Below are 14,654 nucleotides of genomic sequence, written 5' to 3' on the forward strand. Positions count from 1 at the left end.
TTGTCTCGACAGCGGCATGATGTTTGTGGACTATTAATATCTCCAAAATCTGTTCGTCGTCATTTGAATAACAAGGTTTGAATGGTCGTGTTGCTATTAAAAAGCCTTTTATCTCCAAAATTAATCAGCAGAAGCGTCTCAAATTTGCACAAAAATTTTTTCATTTTAGTGTTACTGATTGGCAAACGGTGTTGTGGTCTGATGAGTCCAAATTTAATTTAGCTGGTAATGATTCTCGAAGTTATTCGTTTAGCATGGTCCGAAGTGGCTAAAGATTTTCTAGCTGCTAATGGTGTTCAAGTCTTGCACTGGCCACCCCAGCCACCGGATTTGAACCCCATAGAAAATTTGTGGGATTAAATTAATCGCCGCTGTGCAGGCAAACGTGCTAGTAATAAACATGAACTTTGGGACTTTATTTCTGCCGCTTGGATTAGTTTTACTGCTGTTGATTGCAAGAAGCTTGTTGACACTATTCCAGCCCGGTTGGCTGTAGTAATTAAAAATAAAGGTGGACCTACTCATTATCAATATTTTAATACTCATTTTGGTACTAAAATGTTATAACAATATATTTTGCATTTTTCAGTAATATATTAATTTGCTGCACTGGGGTTATGGCTTTATAATCTGCAAAAAACTTAAAAAAATGGAGTGGCTCTAAAACTATGATCAGAACTGTATATATATGTAAATATATATATATATATATATGTATATATATATATATATATATATATATACATATATATACATATGTGTGTGTGCTTTTACAATATTTTTGTATTTAGTTCTTTTAGCGAAGGAATTAATATCACAGTTTTAGCGATATCTAAATAAAAAGGCCATATTACATTATTTTAGCGATCACTAACTTTAAAATTCTTTTTAAAATTAGTGATATTTGCTAAAATTAAGATTATTTTAAAATCCGTTTGGTATATAAAATTCATCCAACCCCCTTCTACACCTTCCATATTCCTTTTAAGATGTTAAATCTATAACAGCATACCCATTATCTTCATCCCAACAAGCATTACAAAACTCTTTAAACTCTTTTAATCTCATATCACGTGTAGCATGGTCTTTATAAATATGATCCACATTTTTGTCATCCTGATGAAACAAAATAAAAAAGTTTGTATTTTCTCGTATTGTTCTCCTAGGTAGCGAAAAGTAGTTTTGAGACATTATTGTGTCTTCCTCTTGTATAATACTTTTTGCACTTGTTTTAATTTGAGTCTAGAATATCATCAAATATCATCAAACTATTCTTTTTAGGATCAAGTTCTGTAGGATCTGGTACATCATCATCAGACTCAAAAAACTAACACACTATATCCGATTTTCCACTTACATTTTTTAAAATAACATCCACTACAATATCACTGTCTGCATTTAGTTTTTGTATTTCATCTTGCAAGCAGATTAAAAATAACTTCTTTTTCTAATATTTTTTCAAATGCTTTTTTAATATTTTTTACTCTGGCTGATGACTGGGTTTTGTAAAACATTTTAAAACATTTTAATCCAACCACCCTTCTCTCAGCAACAAATTCAAAAGAAATTTTGTTTTAACGCAACCCGACTTTCCAGCCATCAAAGATCATATGCTTCTCCGTAAAAACTTGTTATTGCTTCTTTTATTCTTATTTAATTTTCATTATAAATCCACTGGCTCCATTTTTATAAAGTAAAGAAATTTTTTATTTCTAAAATAAAACATGTACTGCGTCAAATGCAAAAGAGATACAAATACACTAAACTTAAGAAATTCTATAAGCACAAATAAAATAAAGAAATCAAGAACATGAAATCATTGAACGACGACAAATAATTGAAAGACCTCCATCTGAACCTGGTGGAAATAAGAACCAACTGAACCTGGTGGAAATATTCATTGTAACAGAACCAACTGAACCTGGTGGAAATATTCATTGTAACAGAACCAACTGAACCTGGTGGAAATATTCATTGTAACAGAACCAACTGAACCTGGTGGAAATATTCATTGTAACAGAACCAACTGAACCTGGTGGAAATATTCATTGTAACAGAACCAACTGAACCTGGTGGAAATATTCATTGTAACAGAACCAACTGAACCTGGTGGAAATATTCATTGTAACAGAACCAACTGATACTGGTGGAAATATTCATTGTAAACTTATTAAAGAGAGACAATCTGTAACTAAAGTAGAAGAAAAATTAACTCTTAATAAAACAATACGATATAAAATAATTGAAACGGAACCCATAGTAAGTGTCATACGCACAGATTGAAAAAAATTGAATCGACTTAAATAAACACACGCTATTTAAAATGGCTATTTATTTATCCATTTTTTGTAACTTTTAAATTACAAAAAATAAAACAGAATAGCTTATAATATGGTGGACTTATGATTGAAATATGCAATAAGTCATTACCGGAATGTCCTAGTTAAATTATGGATGGAAATATGGTCGAAAAAAACAGATGGTTGACTTATGGTAGAAATTTGGAAAAGAGCAAGAACCGGAACGCCCTAGTTAAATTATGGATGGAAATATGGTCGAAAAAAGTTGACATGAAGTCCTGCACGAAAAAAAAACTTATGGTTGACTTAAGGTAGAAATATGGAAATGAGTCAGAACCGGCCTCTCCTAGTAGTCCTGTTAATACAATAGCCAAACGTTCCACTTTGCCATCGAACTCAGATACCAGCTTTGAATCCCAGTGAATGGAAGAGTATATGGGTGAAATGTCTGTTTTCTTAATATCATCTGAAACTTGCTGTCAAATTTTATTACCTGATCTGTTCGCTGCACTTTTTGAGATAGATATTTTATTTAAATTGTGATCTAATGCTTCAGCTACAGCTGAAATAATCCCAGATCTTTCTCTGACGGATAAATTCAACCTATTAGCCTTAAAGAAAAATTAGGGTTTTTTAATACCTTAAATTTTTTGTTATGTCTAGCAATAGAACTTTCTTCGTTTTTATTTTGAACTTGTCTTCATTATCAAAGGCTGCCAATACATTGAAACTTTTTTTTTTTATATTTTTCTTTCTAGATTTCTCTTTTTCAATAGCCCTGATTTTATGTTTCTCTTTTTCCTTCTTTCTTTTCACTTTCATGGGGCCCAAAAATCGCTTTTTTAAGTGACGCTGATCTGAGAGAAAATCTTCATCTGAGATTTGACTATTGATACCACGCAAGGTTTCTTTTTTTATCAGATTTTCTGCATTTGATTCTCCAATATCAAACAATGATAATTTATTAGTAAAACTCAGAAGTTGAGTTGCATAACATTTTTTTTTTTTTTTTGCATTTTTAATCAAGTTCTCTCTAAGATGAATCAGATTCAGTATCATTCTAACAAAATCTTTCTTCTGTTTTGTTGAAATTCCTGTCTTTTTCCAAAACACATTAACTTTTTCCCAAACTACAGATGCAACTTCTTTTTTACCAGTTAGTTTTAAACCAAAATATTGTAAGATAAATATAATAGCGTACAACATCTCTATTTATTAGTAGTTGACAATATATATTTGCTTTAAGGGTAGGTAATAATTTACCAAAAATACTATCAAACTTCTCATTATTTTTCCTCTATTTACTTTTGCTCAAAACTGATCGAATATTTTTTATATATGATATTATGTCTATAGATAAAAAGTAACTATAAATTATAAAATCATTTGAATAACGTATGTAACATTAATATTCATCATAAAATTATTCATCATCTCAAACATTGGGAATAATATTATTTAAAAATTATTGAGAATCAATGAATTGTAACAAATAATATTTACTAATATTAGCTACAATACATAGTTTAGAATTATAATAGTGATCAATATTGATAAAAACATATTTAATTTCAATAATAGATTTATACATTTTGCCTAAAATCACAGTTTAAAAGAAAATAATTTTGAAAAAGTGGGCTACAGAGGGGGTAAAACTTTAAAAGAAGGGCAAGGGAGTCAAACTTTTATAATTTTCCAAGAATCTTCTTATTTTAACTTTTAAAGGACAAAATTAAACTCAAAACTAAAAGAAAACCACTTTTTTTTTTTGGGACACCCTAAATATATATGTGTCTATTAAATGTGAAGAAAAATAGTTTTATAAGCTTAACATGTAAAAAAACTCGAATAAAGATCAATTTTACCTGATGTAAATACGTTTGAGTTAAAACATATCTTATTCTCGTTATAAAACCAATTAGCATGTAAAATGTGGTTTATAGGATTATAAATTCTACAAAGAAATTGCTCCCAAATCCCATTTTTTCAGATGTTAAACTAGAATCCTCATTTGTATAGATAGTCCAAAAATTGAAATCTGATTGTTAGGACTATTTTCTGAAAATGGTTTTTTTTTTTACCTTTTTTTTTTAAGTTTGTAAAAATGTTATCATTTTGAGCCTCGAATTTCAAATTAAGTTTTCAGTTGTTGGCCAAAATAACTAAAAAAAGTCAGATACATTTTGAAGTAATTATCAGTTCATCTCTAAACTTAGCTTTTGGCAAAGCAAATTGTTAAATTTTGATTGATAGGTGTCATATTTATTTTTAAGTTTAAAAACACCATTGTACTTCATTGAAATATAAACAATGTGCGATAACTTAATCTGAGAGATTAAAATAATAGAATTGAAAAGTTGCTGTTTGTAGTCAGCATGGCGCATCTATTTCTTAAATTGTTGTTCCAATTTACACCAAAGTCATGATGGATTAATTTTGAAGCTTCTTCATTTTACAAAACCTAAGATTTTCCATTTGACTGAATGAACTCTCCGACACGATAAGTAATATTTTGTGTTTTCGGAGTGATCGAGATCAGCTTTTCAAAACTTCTCCGAAACTGTGCAATGGATTAAGCAAAGTTTATACTTAACGAGCTCTAAAACAAGCATGAGCAACTTTTTTAAAGTTGCTATATGCTTAACTTATTTGTGCTTCAAACCCATTGTGTGAGTTGCAAGAAGTACAAACTTATCAGTGTTTTTAGAAATTATTGGCATGCTGGACTATTGAAAATAGCTAATCAGTATTAGACAGTTGTTTCAATTTGCTTTTGGTCAGGTTTCCGCCAATGGTGGAATATTTTTGAGAGTGAAATATAGATGGGTCATTACTTCAAGAAGCATATGAAGCTCTGGTGAAGGTATGTTCGAAATACGTGCGGTGTCATCTTCACTACAGACATTCGAGTTTTTCGAGTCAACTTTATGTTTTAACGTCATTGGAAATTTAGTAGCTTTAAGTTCATTGCGATACAGTAATTAAAATTAGATTTTTGACAATATTGATTTTATTGTTTTAAAAGTTGTGTAACTTTTTTGATGTGAGATTAACTGAGGGATCAAGTTTTTATCGACCCGTTTTGAAATGAAGAAAAAGTTTTGATTTCATTTTCTTGACAAAATATGTAGTAAAGTATCTGATTGCACTTATTCAGCTTTAACTTTGGTCTAATAGTAAAAAATGCTCTTTTTTTGATGGATATTTGATTTGATCTCTCAGATGACCATCTTTAATTTATTTGTAATATATTTTATGGCAACCTTAAAGTTAAAGCTTCTAATGGGTGTTCGTCTTCTTAACACAAGCTAGCTTATACAGTTTTAATCTAGGATACCTGTTACCACAAGTTAGTTACACAATAATAATCCAGCTTATCTATTGAGCACTACTTTGAATTTTGAACTACTGAGTGTATTTGATTGTAGACTTTTTACAACTTTGGTTTTCCATTTTGTTATTTTTTTACTAAGTTTTTAATTTGTCATCCTATTTAAATAAAAGATAGCTATTGTTTTTAAATTTTTCTATTCAGTTCTTCCCACATTAACTAAAGGTGATAAAGATCGGATAATTTGGGTGGCGATTCAATCGATTTTAAAATTCGATTAAGTTCAAAGGGTTCCACTTTTTTCAATGAATAGGGAATCTAAAAACGCTTTTTTGTTAAACTTGTAAGCAGATAAATTAGACTTATTCACTTCTGTAAATAAAAAGGAATTTTGCTTAATGTTTTTTATTATGTGTTTATTTGGCTTTCCAAATTTGACTGCAATTTTTCAATTGGCAACAAATTTTTCCTATAATAGCTACAATTTAAACATAAAATTAATATTCTGCTTATTTATCTAAGAAGAGAAAGAAGTCGCTCTCATTCTTTTGCATACTTTATTACTAGGTTAAGTAAAAACGTATGCAAAGAAGAATCCATGCAAGGAGGAAGGAGTAAAAGTATCATTTAAAGGAGGAAGAGGTTGGGGAGAACTTTTCTCTTAAAGCAAGGACGCAAAAGTAAACATTTATAAAAGAGCTGAGGGAGTTAATCGAAATATGAAGTCACCGTGATACAAATACATACACAAGTTGAAAAGAGAGTCCAGTCATGTCCATAACCCTCGAACTTAACTCGAATTGCCAATAAGGCTTTAACAAATAAGTCGATATTTGACTGGTAGATGGTTTAATGCTAAAAAGAGAAATTAATATCTTTTAATCTCCAAACTTGTGTCTGTTAAGTTGCGTTATGATACCCAATGGTCTAACTGGTGCAAACAAGTTGAGACCATTGCTTTTGCATATAAAGCATCAGTGACTACACCAAAATATGTATGGATCCTAGCCAGTCGAAGATAACAACATTGAAAGCCAGTGAAAAATAAAATTGCTTTACAAAGAAAATTAAAACTCCTACAAAAAAGCAAAACATTCAAACTAAATAAAAATGTATTGCCGAAGAAGAAGGTCAACTCGGATCAATTTTATCACGTTATCTTTTTTTCAAAAACCCTTGTTTAGCAACTGGCAAGAGCTTTAGTCTAAATGAAGAGCAATGAGTGTTGGATTTTTTTCCAGGAAAATAAATCTAACGCTTTTAAAATCCTGCAAAAATTAATTGATGTAAATAGACTTAAACAAAGTATGCTTAGTTATTCAGCTTAAGCTCTCTTGTTGAAAATAAACGTACAGACTGAAGGCAAATAATACTAATATTTGAGGTAGGGAGGCTATAAGATGCTGGCTGTTGGAGGCTGCTTTTTAATGCCATTGCGTTTGTAAGTGAACCTCTATTTGCAAAGACCTGTGTTTTTGTAACATTCTTCTTATCTCGAAGTAAATAGATATTGAATATGTAAGACGCAGAAGACTGTAAGATTGACAGGAATAAAACTCTTATACAGTAGCCTTGTTCAATTTCACGCAATACCGCTTCTTTGACACTAAATTTGTATATTTTTGCGTTGTCATTTTCAATACTTACTCAAAAAAATCTTTTTAATTAAAAATTCTTTATGTTTTATTAAACGTTTTTAAACAATGTTTTTAAACAATGTTGGCTGTTATATAATGTTTTTAAACGGTTAAATAAACTTCTTCAGCCATATCCACTACAAAAGATGTTACTATTGACAAAGGCAAAAAAGCGATCGAAAAAGTGTATTCCGTGACTGGAACGGCGAAGCCGGATATGAGTCAAGCAGATCTGATAAATAATATTGTGAAAAATTCAAAAAAGACAAACCCATAGATGATTTGCATAAAATATTGTATGGGTCATCCATAAAGAAAAGAAAAATGACAAAAAAGAACGCAGAAAAAATTCAAGAACGGGAACGAATGGGAAAGCAGAAACGAATGGGAAAGAGGATAAGGATTGCATGAAAAAACAAATTAATTTTTTTATTTTTTATATATAAAAATGATTTACACTGACAGATTGAGAGTGGCAGAAAATCCAGAATATGACACTGGTATTGAAAAAGTGGATTTCTATGAGTACCTTCCAACGATTCTTGATTTAAATGCTCCAGGAGAGATCATGTTAGAAATTGATTGCCAGTCTGTGCATACAGTTCCGTTTGAGGCTTTCATCCTCATCGAGGGAGTGCTGAAAAAAAGCGATGGAACTGCGTACACGGCAAATGATAATATCTCCTTGGTGAACAACGCGATAATGTTATGTATATGTTTAGCGAAATCACGTACGTTTTATCAGGTGAGCAAGTCGAAAGAGTAAATTATCCAGGACAAGGAACAACGATGCTTGGATTATTAAAATATCCCTATGAACTTCAGCAATCAGACGGATTAAAACAGATGTGGTACAAGGATTCGTCAAACGCCACTGGAAATGGTGGATTCAACGTGAGGCGAGATCAATTGTTTGCAGACACAAATTCAATTGGAGCTTTTTCGTTTAATGAACCTTTAAAGCACACTTTGGGATTTTGCGAAACCTATATAAAAGTTGTTTACGGTTTCAGACACACACTTAAATTTTCAAAGATAGAATATGACAACGCTATATACAGAGCTGAGACTGTTGCTGAAGGAAAGATTAGTTTGTCAAAATTTAGACTTTTCATGCCTAGACTTGAATTAGTCTTTTCTGAGAAAAGTAATTATCTTGATTTAATGAAGAAAAAGATATCCATTCCAGTAGCGTTTAAATCAAACAGGGTTGAAAAGCAGACTGTTTCAGCTGGGCAAACAGATTTCAATTGGTCGCTTGGAAGAATCACAGACAAAAGTGTACCCAGATTCATCATATATTGGGAATTCAAACAAATAGATCTGTAAGTCGAATCGTCAATCCTTCCATATTTGATCATTGCGATGTTAGCAATTTTTACGTGACCGTCAATGAAATAAAGTATCCAAATTACAATTGCGACTTGAATTTTGGAGAAAAGAAAATTACAATGGCTCATTCAGAAGCGTTCTCGTTCGATGTAAAATATTATGGAACAAACGAACTTATCTGTCAAACTGAATTATTTTTGCTGGAATATAAATTTTTTTCCCCGTTATTAATGGTGGATACAAGCAAACAAAAAGAAAGAGTTGTTTCTGAAACTGCTTAATTGGTTGCCAATGTTCAATTCCGTTCAGCAACACCTGCGAGTACCATCATTTACGCAGTGATCGTTTCAGACAAACTGATGAGATTTGAGTCTAATGGAACCAATTTGACTGCAATTTATAAGGTATTTCAGGTACTTCAAGTACACCTGGATAAATATTGACAAAAATGATTTAAAGAAACTTTTTTTATAACATAATAAAAAAAAAGAGATATACAGTTAAAGAGTTGAAAAAATTGCTGAGAGAAAATGGTGTTTTATAAATATCGAACCATATAATGACGTTACACGTAGGAGTTTTTGACGATTTTAGCTGGCCAAAATTATTTCTCTCTTTTTAACAGCTGAAAACTTTACCATATGACAACAAATTGTAAATTATATGTTTTTTGTACAAATCCAAGCCAGTGGCATTCAATATAGGGGAAAGATGGGTACTTTAGGGATTACATTTTATTCTATTCAATAGGATTTGAGGAAATAAAAGATATATTATTTTTCAAACTTTATTATGGTAAATAACATACTATATTTTGATATTTAATTAGATTCCACTTCGTCATTGTCAGAATATTCTTCATTTTCGTTGTTTTCAGTGTCGGAATCTTGGACTTCTCCAGGAAGAAGCAATTCCACAGCTACTTTTGAAAAAGGCTTTGTAAGTTTGTGTTTCTTTTTCCCAATGCTGGACAACAGAGGGTCGGATGGTAACAATAACCTATTGATGATATCTTGGTTACAATCTTTTCTAGAAAATTTTCTAGCATAGCTAAGTCTGTACTCCCGGAAATGTTTGTTTCTGGCTTCGGCAGCCTCTTCCGACAATTGTCCAATTGGCAAAAGCGCATTCTCTACTTTATATGGACTATGTACTAAAACTTTATGCAGAGTTGGAGTCATGTGACACCAGGGGTATAGTTCAACATAAAGCTTTGCAGTATCCAAAGTATACTGTCTAAACTTTTCTACATCAATCTTGTGGCCACTGGAAATTACTTCTAGGATAATTTTCATTCTGGAAATTAAACGGAAGTCTACTCCAGTGATATCTGCAGATGTTTCCGGGTCGTTGAAGAATCTCCTGCTTGTGTTGCCGTTATTGGTATTCCCAAATCCAACCTTAGGTATGTCGACAAGAATGCCCATTTTGCTCTTGAATTCATCTTGGATTTTCTTTTTCCTATCTGAGAAGAGTCTCTTCTCATCTTCATTCAGCCTTTTCAGCCATTTTTTTACAGGCTATTTATATGATAGGTGAAGAAGACTTTCAAAACACCGTATTCTAGCATGCAGAATGGATAGTCCAAATTTGTAGCTGCTTTGATTGTCAACACATGTTCTGTCCAAATCATTAAATTGTCTTGATGTTGCTCCACAAGTATAACTTCGCATGGTCGATTTAGTGGTGGTTGCTGCGTTACAGACTTTTCCGTCAATCATAGTTAACATCATCACATGTTCTACTGCTATGTGTTGAAGTTGAGTTGGTTTCAAGCCTGCAATTTTGTTTTCCATGTAAGCAATTTCTTCAGCTATTACATCAGCAGTTTCTTTTATGAACCTAATTCGAATTGGCCGGCAAAACCTTGGAGACGATGGTGTAGGGTTTTGCCAGATAACCTATTTATTTACTCCACAAGTTAGCTGTAATAGAACCATTGAGCATTGAACTATACTGGCATCAGAATTAGAGTCATCCTCAAACTTTTGATTAAACTGTGTCTGCTGGGAGCCATCACAACCTCATTTCGTAGATAATTTCATATGTTTACGCCCACTTTCCGTTAGAGTCTTGATAACTTCTTCTAAATGCAACACCAATCTTTCGGCAGTATGGTTTAACAGACTTTGTAAGTCTACTTCAGCTAAACTTTCTGTGACTGTGAACGAATCAGGATCAGGATAGCATGTTTTTTTTTCTTCGACCAAAATACTGTAGCAGGGCCATTGCTTCTTGTCACTTGTGCGTACGATTTCATATTGAGATTTTGTTAGGCCTGCGTCAGTAAATATTAAAAGAGCCTCTAACGGTGTCAATGATTTTTTTGTAGGTTCAAGACTGCTCCGATAGCCTTTTTTATACTTTCCCGCTCGTTTGGGAGATGTTTTAAGATCTTTGAGGACGGTTGCTGCACTTCTTTTGCCACTTGTTGTCAAACAAGTTTCAGCTGCAAAAACAATAGCTTCTGGTTCCACATCTTTCCTAAGCTGTTCTGTTTTTCTCCTCTTTGAACGTTCACTAGAATCGACAAAACTTTTTCTTGGTCGTCCTGCTGATGATGGAGTGGATGGGGTACCCGGTTTTTGGAAACTCCCTTGCAGCCAAGGGCCATGCCTCTTAATAAATATTTTATGAGTTCTGGATGAAGACGACCACATTTTTCTAAAAACAGCTTTCAACCTCAACATTTGACGCTTGTATACTGTTTTTAGTTCTTCGGTATATTGATTTCTTGATAAAAAATTTTGATCAGCTAAGTCCATTTTTCATTGAAATTTGGAGCCTCCTGCTGCTTTTTCTAGATGGGTCATCAGGAATGCAAACAATCTCTCGTTTGAATCCAAACGAGAGATTGTTTCCATTCCTGATGACCCATCTAGAAAAAAAAATTAAGTTGAAAAATTCATCTTGGACCTTGATGTGCTTAGAACATGATTAAAATTTAGTTGGCATCAACAGGCAGTTGAAATTAAGATTTTTAAATAGCTAGTGGTATAAACTCATAGAAAAACAAAAAAAACTAAGAGGGTTTTAATGCGCACTAAAACTTTTTCACTTTTAAATTCAAAATTTACTTTAAAATTCGTTAAAAAAATGCTAAGTTTTATGGTACATAACTTTTGTGGTAATTAATATTTCAAAACGGTAGTAAGAGTAAATAATGTACATACCTGTCATAGATTCATCCATGATATAACACTGTAAAACTTCTGTTGTAAACACTTGTACACAGCTTCAATAAACATCACTAAAATCGCTCGTAAATAAAATGAACCACGCAGATATAGATCGGATATTTAACTAGACTGTGTAGTTCCAATTACTACTTTTATAACCAAACCATTAACTGCTCATTAAGCGACCATTATCGAGAGATAATAAGGGTAGGTAATTAAGTGGGTACGGCCACTTTTAATAAATTCAATTTTGGCCAGCTAAAATCGTCAAATACTCCTACGTGCGATGTGTGTAATTTTACAAAGCATCTCGCCTTTTTTGACGGTGATGCCACAATCACTGTTGCTGTTCACTTCTATGATGATGTCATCTACAGAATCTGAAAGAACTATGTCGTTTTTGTAATATTTTAATTGGTCTTTCAATTTATTCACCAACGTCACTACTGCAACACCTTTTTCCAATTTCAACCCCACGGATAATGATATTTGTTTGTGTGAAAGGGGTTAAAATTTTATATCCTTCTGAGCAAAAGTCTCGTGCTGACCGTTTATGTTAAAATAGGTGGGGTGCTCCAATTCGTTTTTAACCACAATAGTATTGCTCTGTTTTCTTTTCTCTAAATCTATAATTCTTTCTTCCAAATGTTTTTAACACATATTCAAAACTTTTAACTTCTGATGAGTAATCACTTCTATGAAATTTATGAGTGAACGACATTTTTTTGTAATGAAAAGAAAAAAATTTAAGTTCTTTTCTCAAACGTCATCATCTGATTCCACAGCACCGAGATCTAAATCTTCACCCATAATCCTCTTAAACAAAGACACTGTTTTAATAATTACCACTTCTAACAGCTTGACTTGAATAGACGCAATAAAAGGACCGATATACACTCCCTCAATTTTAAGTCCTCCAATGGCATAGCATCTTTGATTGAGATACTCATGTCCAGAAGAGTTAACCAAATTTTTATTATTACGATCTACTTTGATTCCATTTTTTATATGAAGATCTGTTTTCTTTCTATAAATTACAGAAGTGATACGTATTTTGTCTTGTCCATTTTTCTTTGTAAACATTTTGGCATAAAACACAGGAGCTGCTTCAGGCTCGTCAGGTTTACATCTTAAAATACTCAATTCGTTTGAAATAATTTGCTTTTTTCTTCCTCCTTTTTTAAGTTTAGTTGCCAATTAATCTATTTGACTTCTAATAAACAAAGTAATCTTTTCCATCGTGCTAATAAATTTTTCTTCTTCCTTTGTCATTTCATTCTTTGCATCAAAGCATGTAAAGGACATGGAGTATCCGGTAAGGTTTTGCGTCACCGGGTCTTTATTTTCACACACACCATACGAAAATAATGTAGGTGTTCGTAATAAAAGAGGACCATCTCCAGTTGGATAAGAATATTTTACTGGTATTTTCTGATATGCGACTGGTTTTGTTGCGGCAAATATTTCTCCAATAGATAATTTTGTTTCATCAAAGTTTTCTGCGGTGATAAAATCCATATTTTTATAAAGAAAAGAAAATTATTTAACTTATTTTTTTTTTTGCAAAAGAATCATCTCTTTATGATCCAACCACGAGTTGAATGAATCTGGATATACCATTTGACTAAGGATTTGTTCTTTTGTTTGCGAATGACTTTTTCAATTCTGAATACGTCTTGATTCGTTTTTTGCATCTCCTGTTCGTAAAATGTGCCTTGTATTTCTTCGCCATGATGGTCAGATATTTTATACGTGGGTGGATCTGTGTACTGAATCTGTGATACAGTAAAAACCTCCTCAGTCCATCTTGGTGTGTACCCTTTTTCGAAATAGGATTTCTTTTTAGTGATCCTCACTTTGTCACCCATTGAAAATTTGGGCTCTTGTCTTTCTGTTCGCACCTTTCCATATAAATTCATCCAGACCCTGTTTTTATTCTTTTCATCGCTAGCTTCAACTGGAGTCATTTTAATGGAAGAGTGTTTGGTGTGGTTGTATTTATCAACCATTTTGTCCAAAACGTCAATGTATTTATTGGTGTTGTTGGCTGAAAAGCACTTGAACATTTTTTCTTTCATCATTCTATTCCATCGTTCAACAACAGAACTTTTTTCTTCGTTTTCAGTGGAGTATAATTGTATGCCAAGAGCTTTTACATGCTTGTTATAAAATTCTTTTCCTTTATCCACCCACATTTTACTGCACCTTCTTTCTTTAGATCCTTTGGATCCATGGAACCTCTTTGAATTTTTAAAGATTTTGTTTAAAGCGTCAACCACGTCAAGACCACTTTTACTTTTTAATGGTACAATCCATCCGTACTTTGAAAACACATCAATAACCATGAGCAAGTATTTTATTCCGCTATTGAGTTTTGAAAAAGATTGCATGTCGACTAAATCAGCAGCCCATATTTCATCGATGTCATTCACAATCACTTTTCTTCTTCTGAAATGATGTATCACTGGTTTATGAAGTTCGTTTGCAAGCTGATCCGTCCATTTTAGGTTTACTTATCCACCCTGTCAACAGGTTTGCTCCACTCCTGATACATGTCTATGGAAGTGAGTCTTTTGTCTAAATTTGTTCCAGGCCCTGCAAAGTTCATGCCTGGAATGTGCATTTCTCCAGGAAACTTTTCCCAAGGAAGTTTAATTTTGCTAGATAGTTTGTCGAGCGACTCAACCAAGTCTCCTCCTTTTGTCGTAGAACCAAATTTGTTTTTAGTCTTTCCACAAACGTCGCAAGTTCGTTTAAGAATGTTTCTGTTGTTTCTAGTCACTTTGTTTCTCAAATGAATCGTGTCTGTTTTTCTTTTGCATATGACGCAGTACATTTTTATATTTAATAAAATTAATTAATATATAAAAATGGA

At 32.3% G+C, this 14,654-nt stretch overlaps 1 protein-coding gene across 1 annotated transcript; it reads right to left on the bottom strand.

Annotated features, from left to right (window-relative positions):
- Positions 1–13,350: 13,350 nt before the first annotated feature.
- On the bottom strand, positions 13,351–13,698 carry LOC149885437 (uncharacterized). The gene has a single exon (XM_090094689.1). It carries the CDS (start codon positions 13,696–13,698, stop codon positions 13,351–13,353), a length of 348 nt encoding a protein of 115 aa, XP_089950815.1.
- Positions 13,699–14,654: the final 956 nt, after the last annotated feature.

This window comes from Hydra viridissima, unplaced genomic scaffold (assembly GCF_058129835.1).
Source record: "Hydra viridissima isolate aposymbiotic clone 2 unplaced genomic scaffold, HvirCarnegie_v1 scaffold_8, whole genome shotgun sequence".
Classification (NCBI taxonomy): domain Eukaryota; kingdom Metazoa; phylum Cnidaria; class Hydrozoa; order Anthoathecata; family Hydridae; genus Hydra; species Hydra viridissima.

Excerpts from the sequence above, each read along its gene's own strand:
- LOC149885437 (XM_090094689.1), bottom strand. The coding sequence starts at position 13,698 with ATGAATTTATATGGAAAGGTGCGAACAGAAAGACAAGAGCCCAAATTT.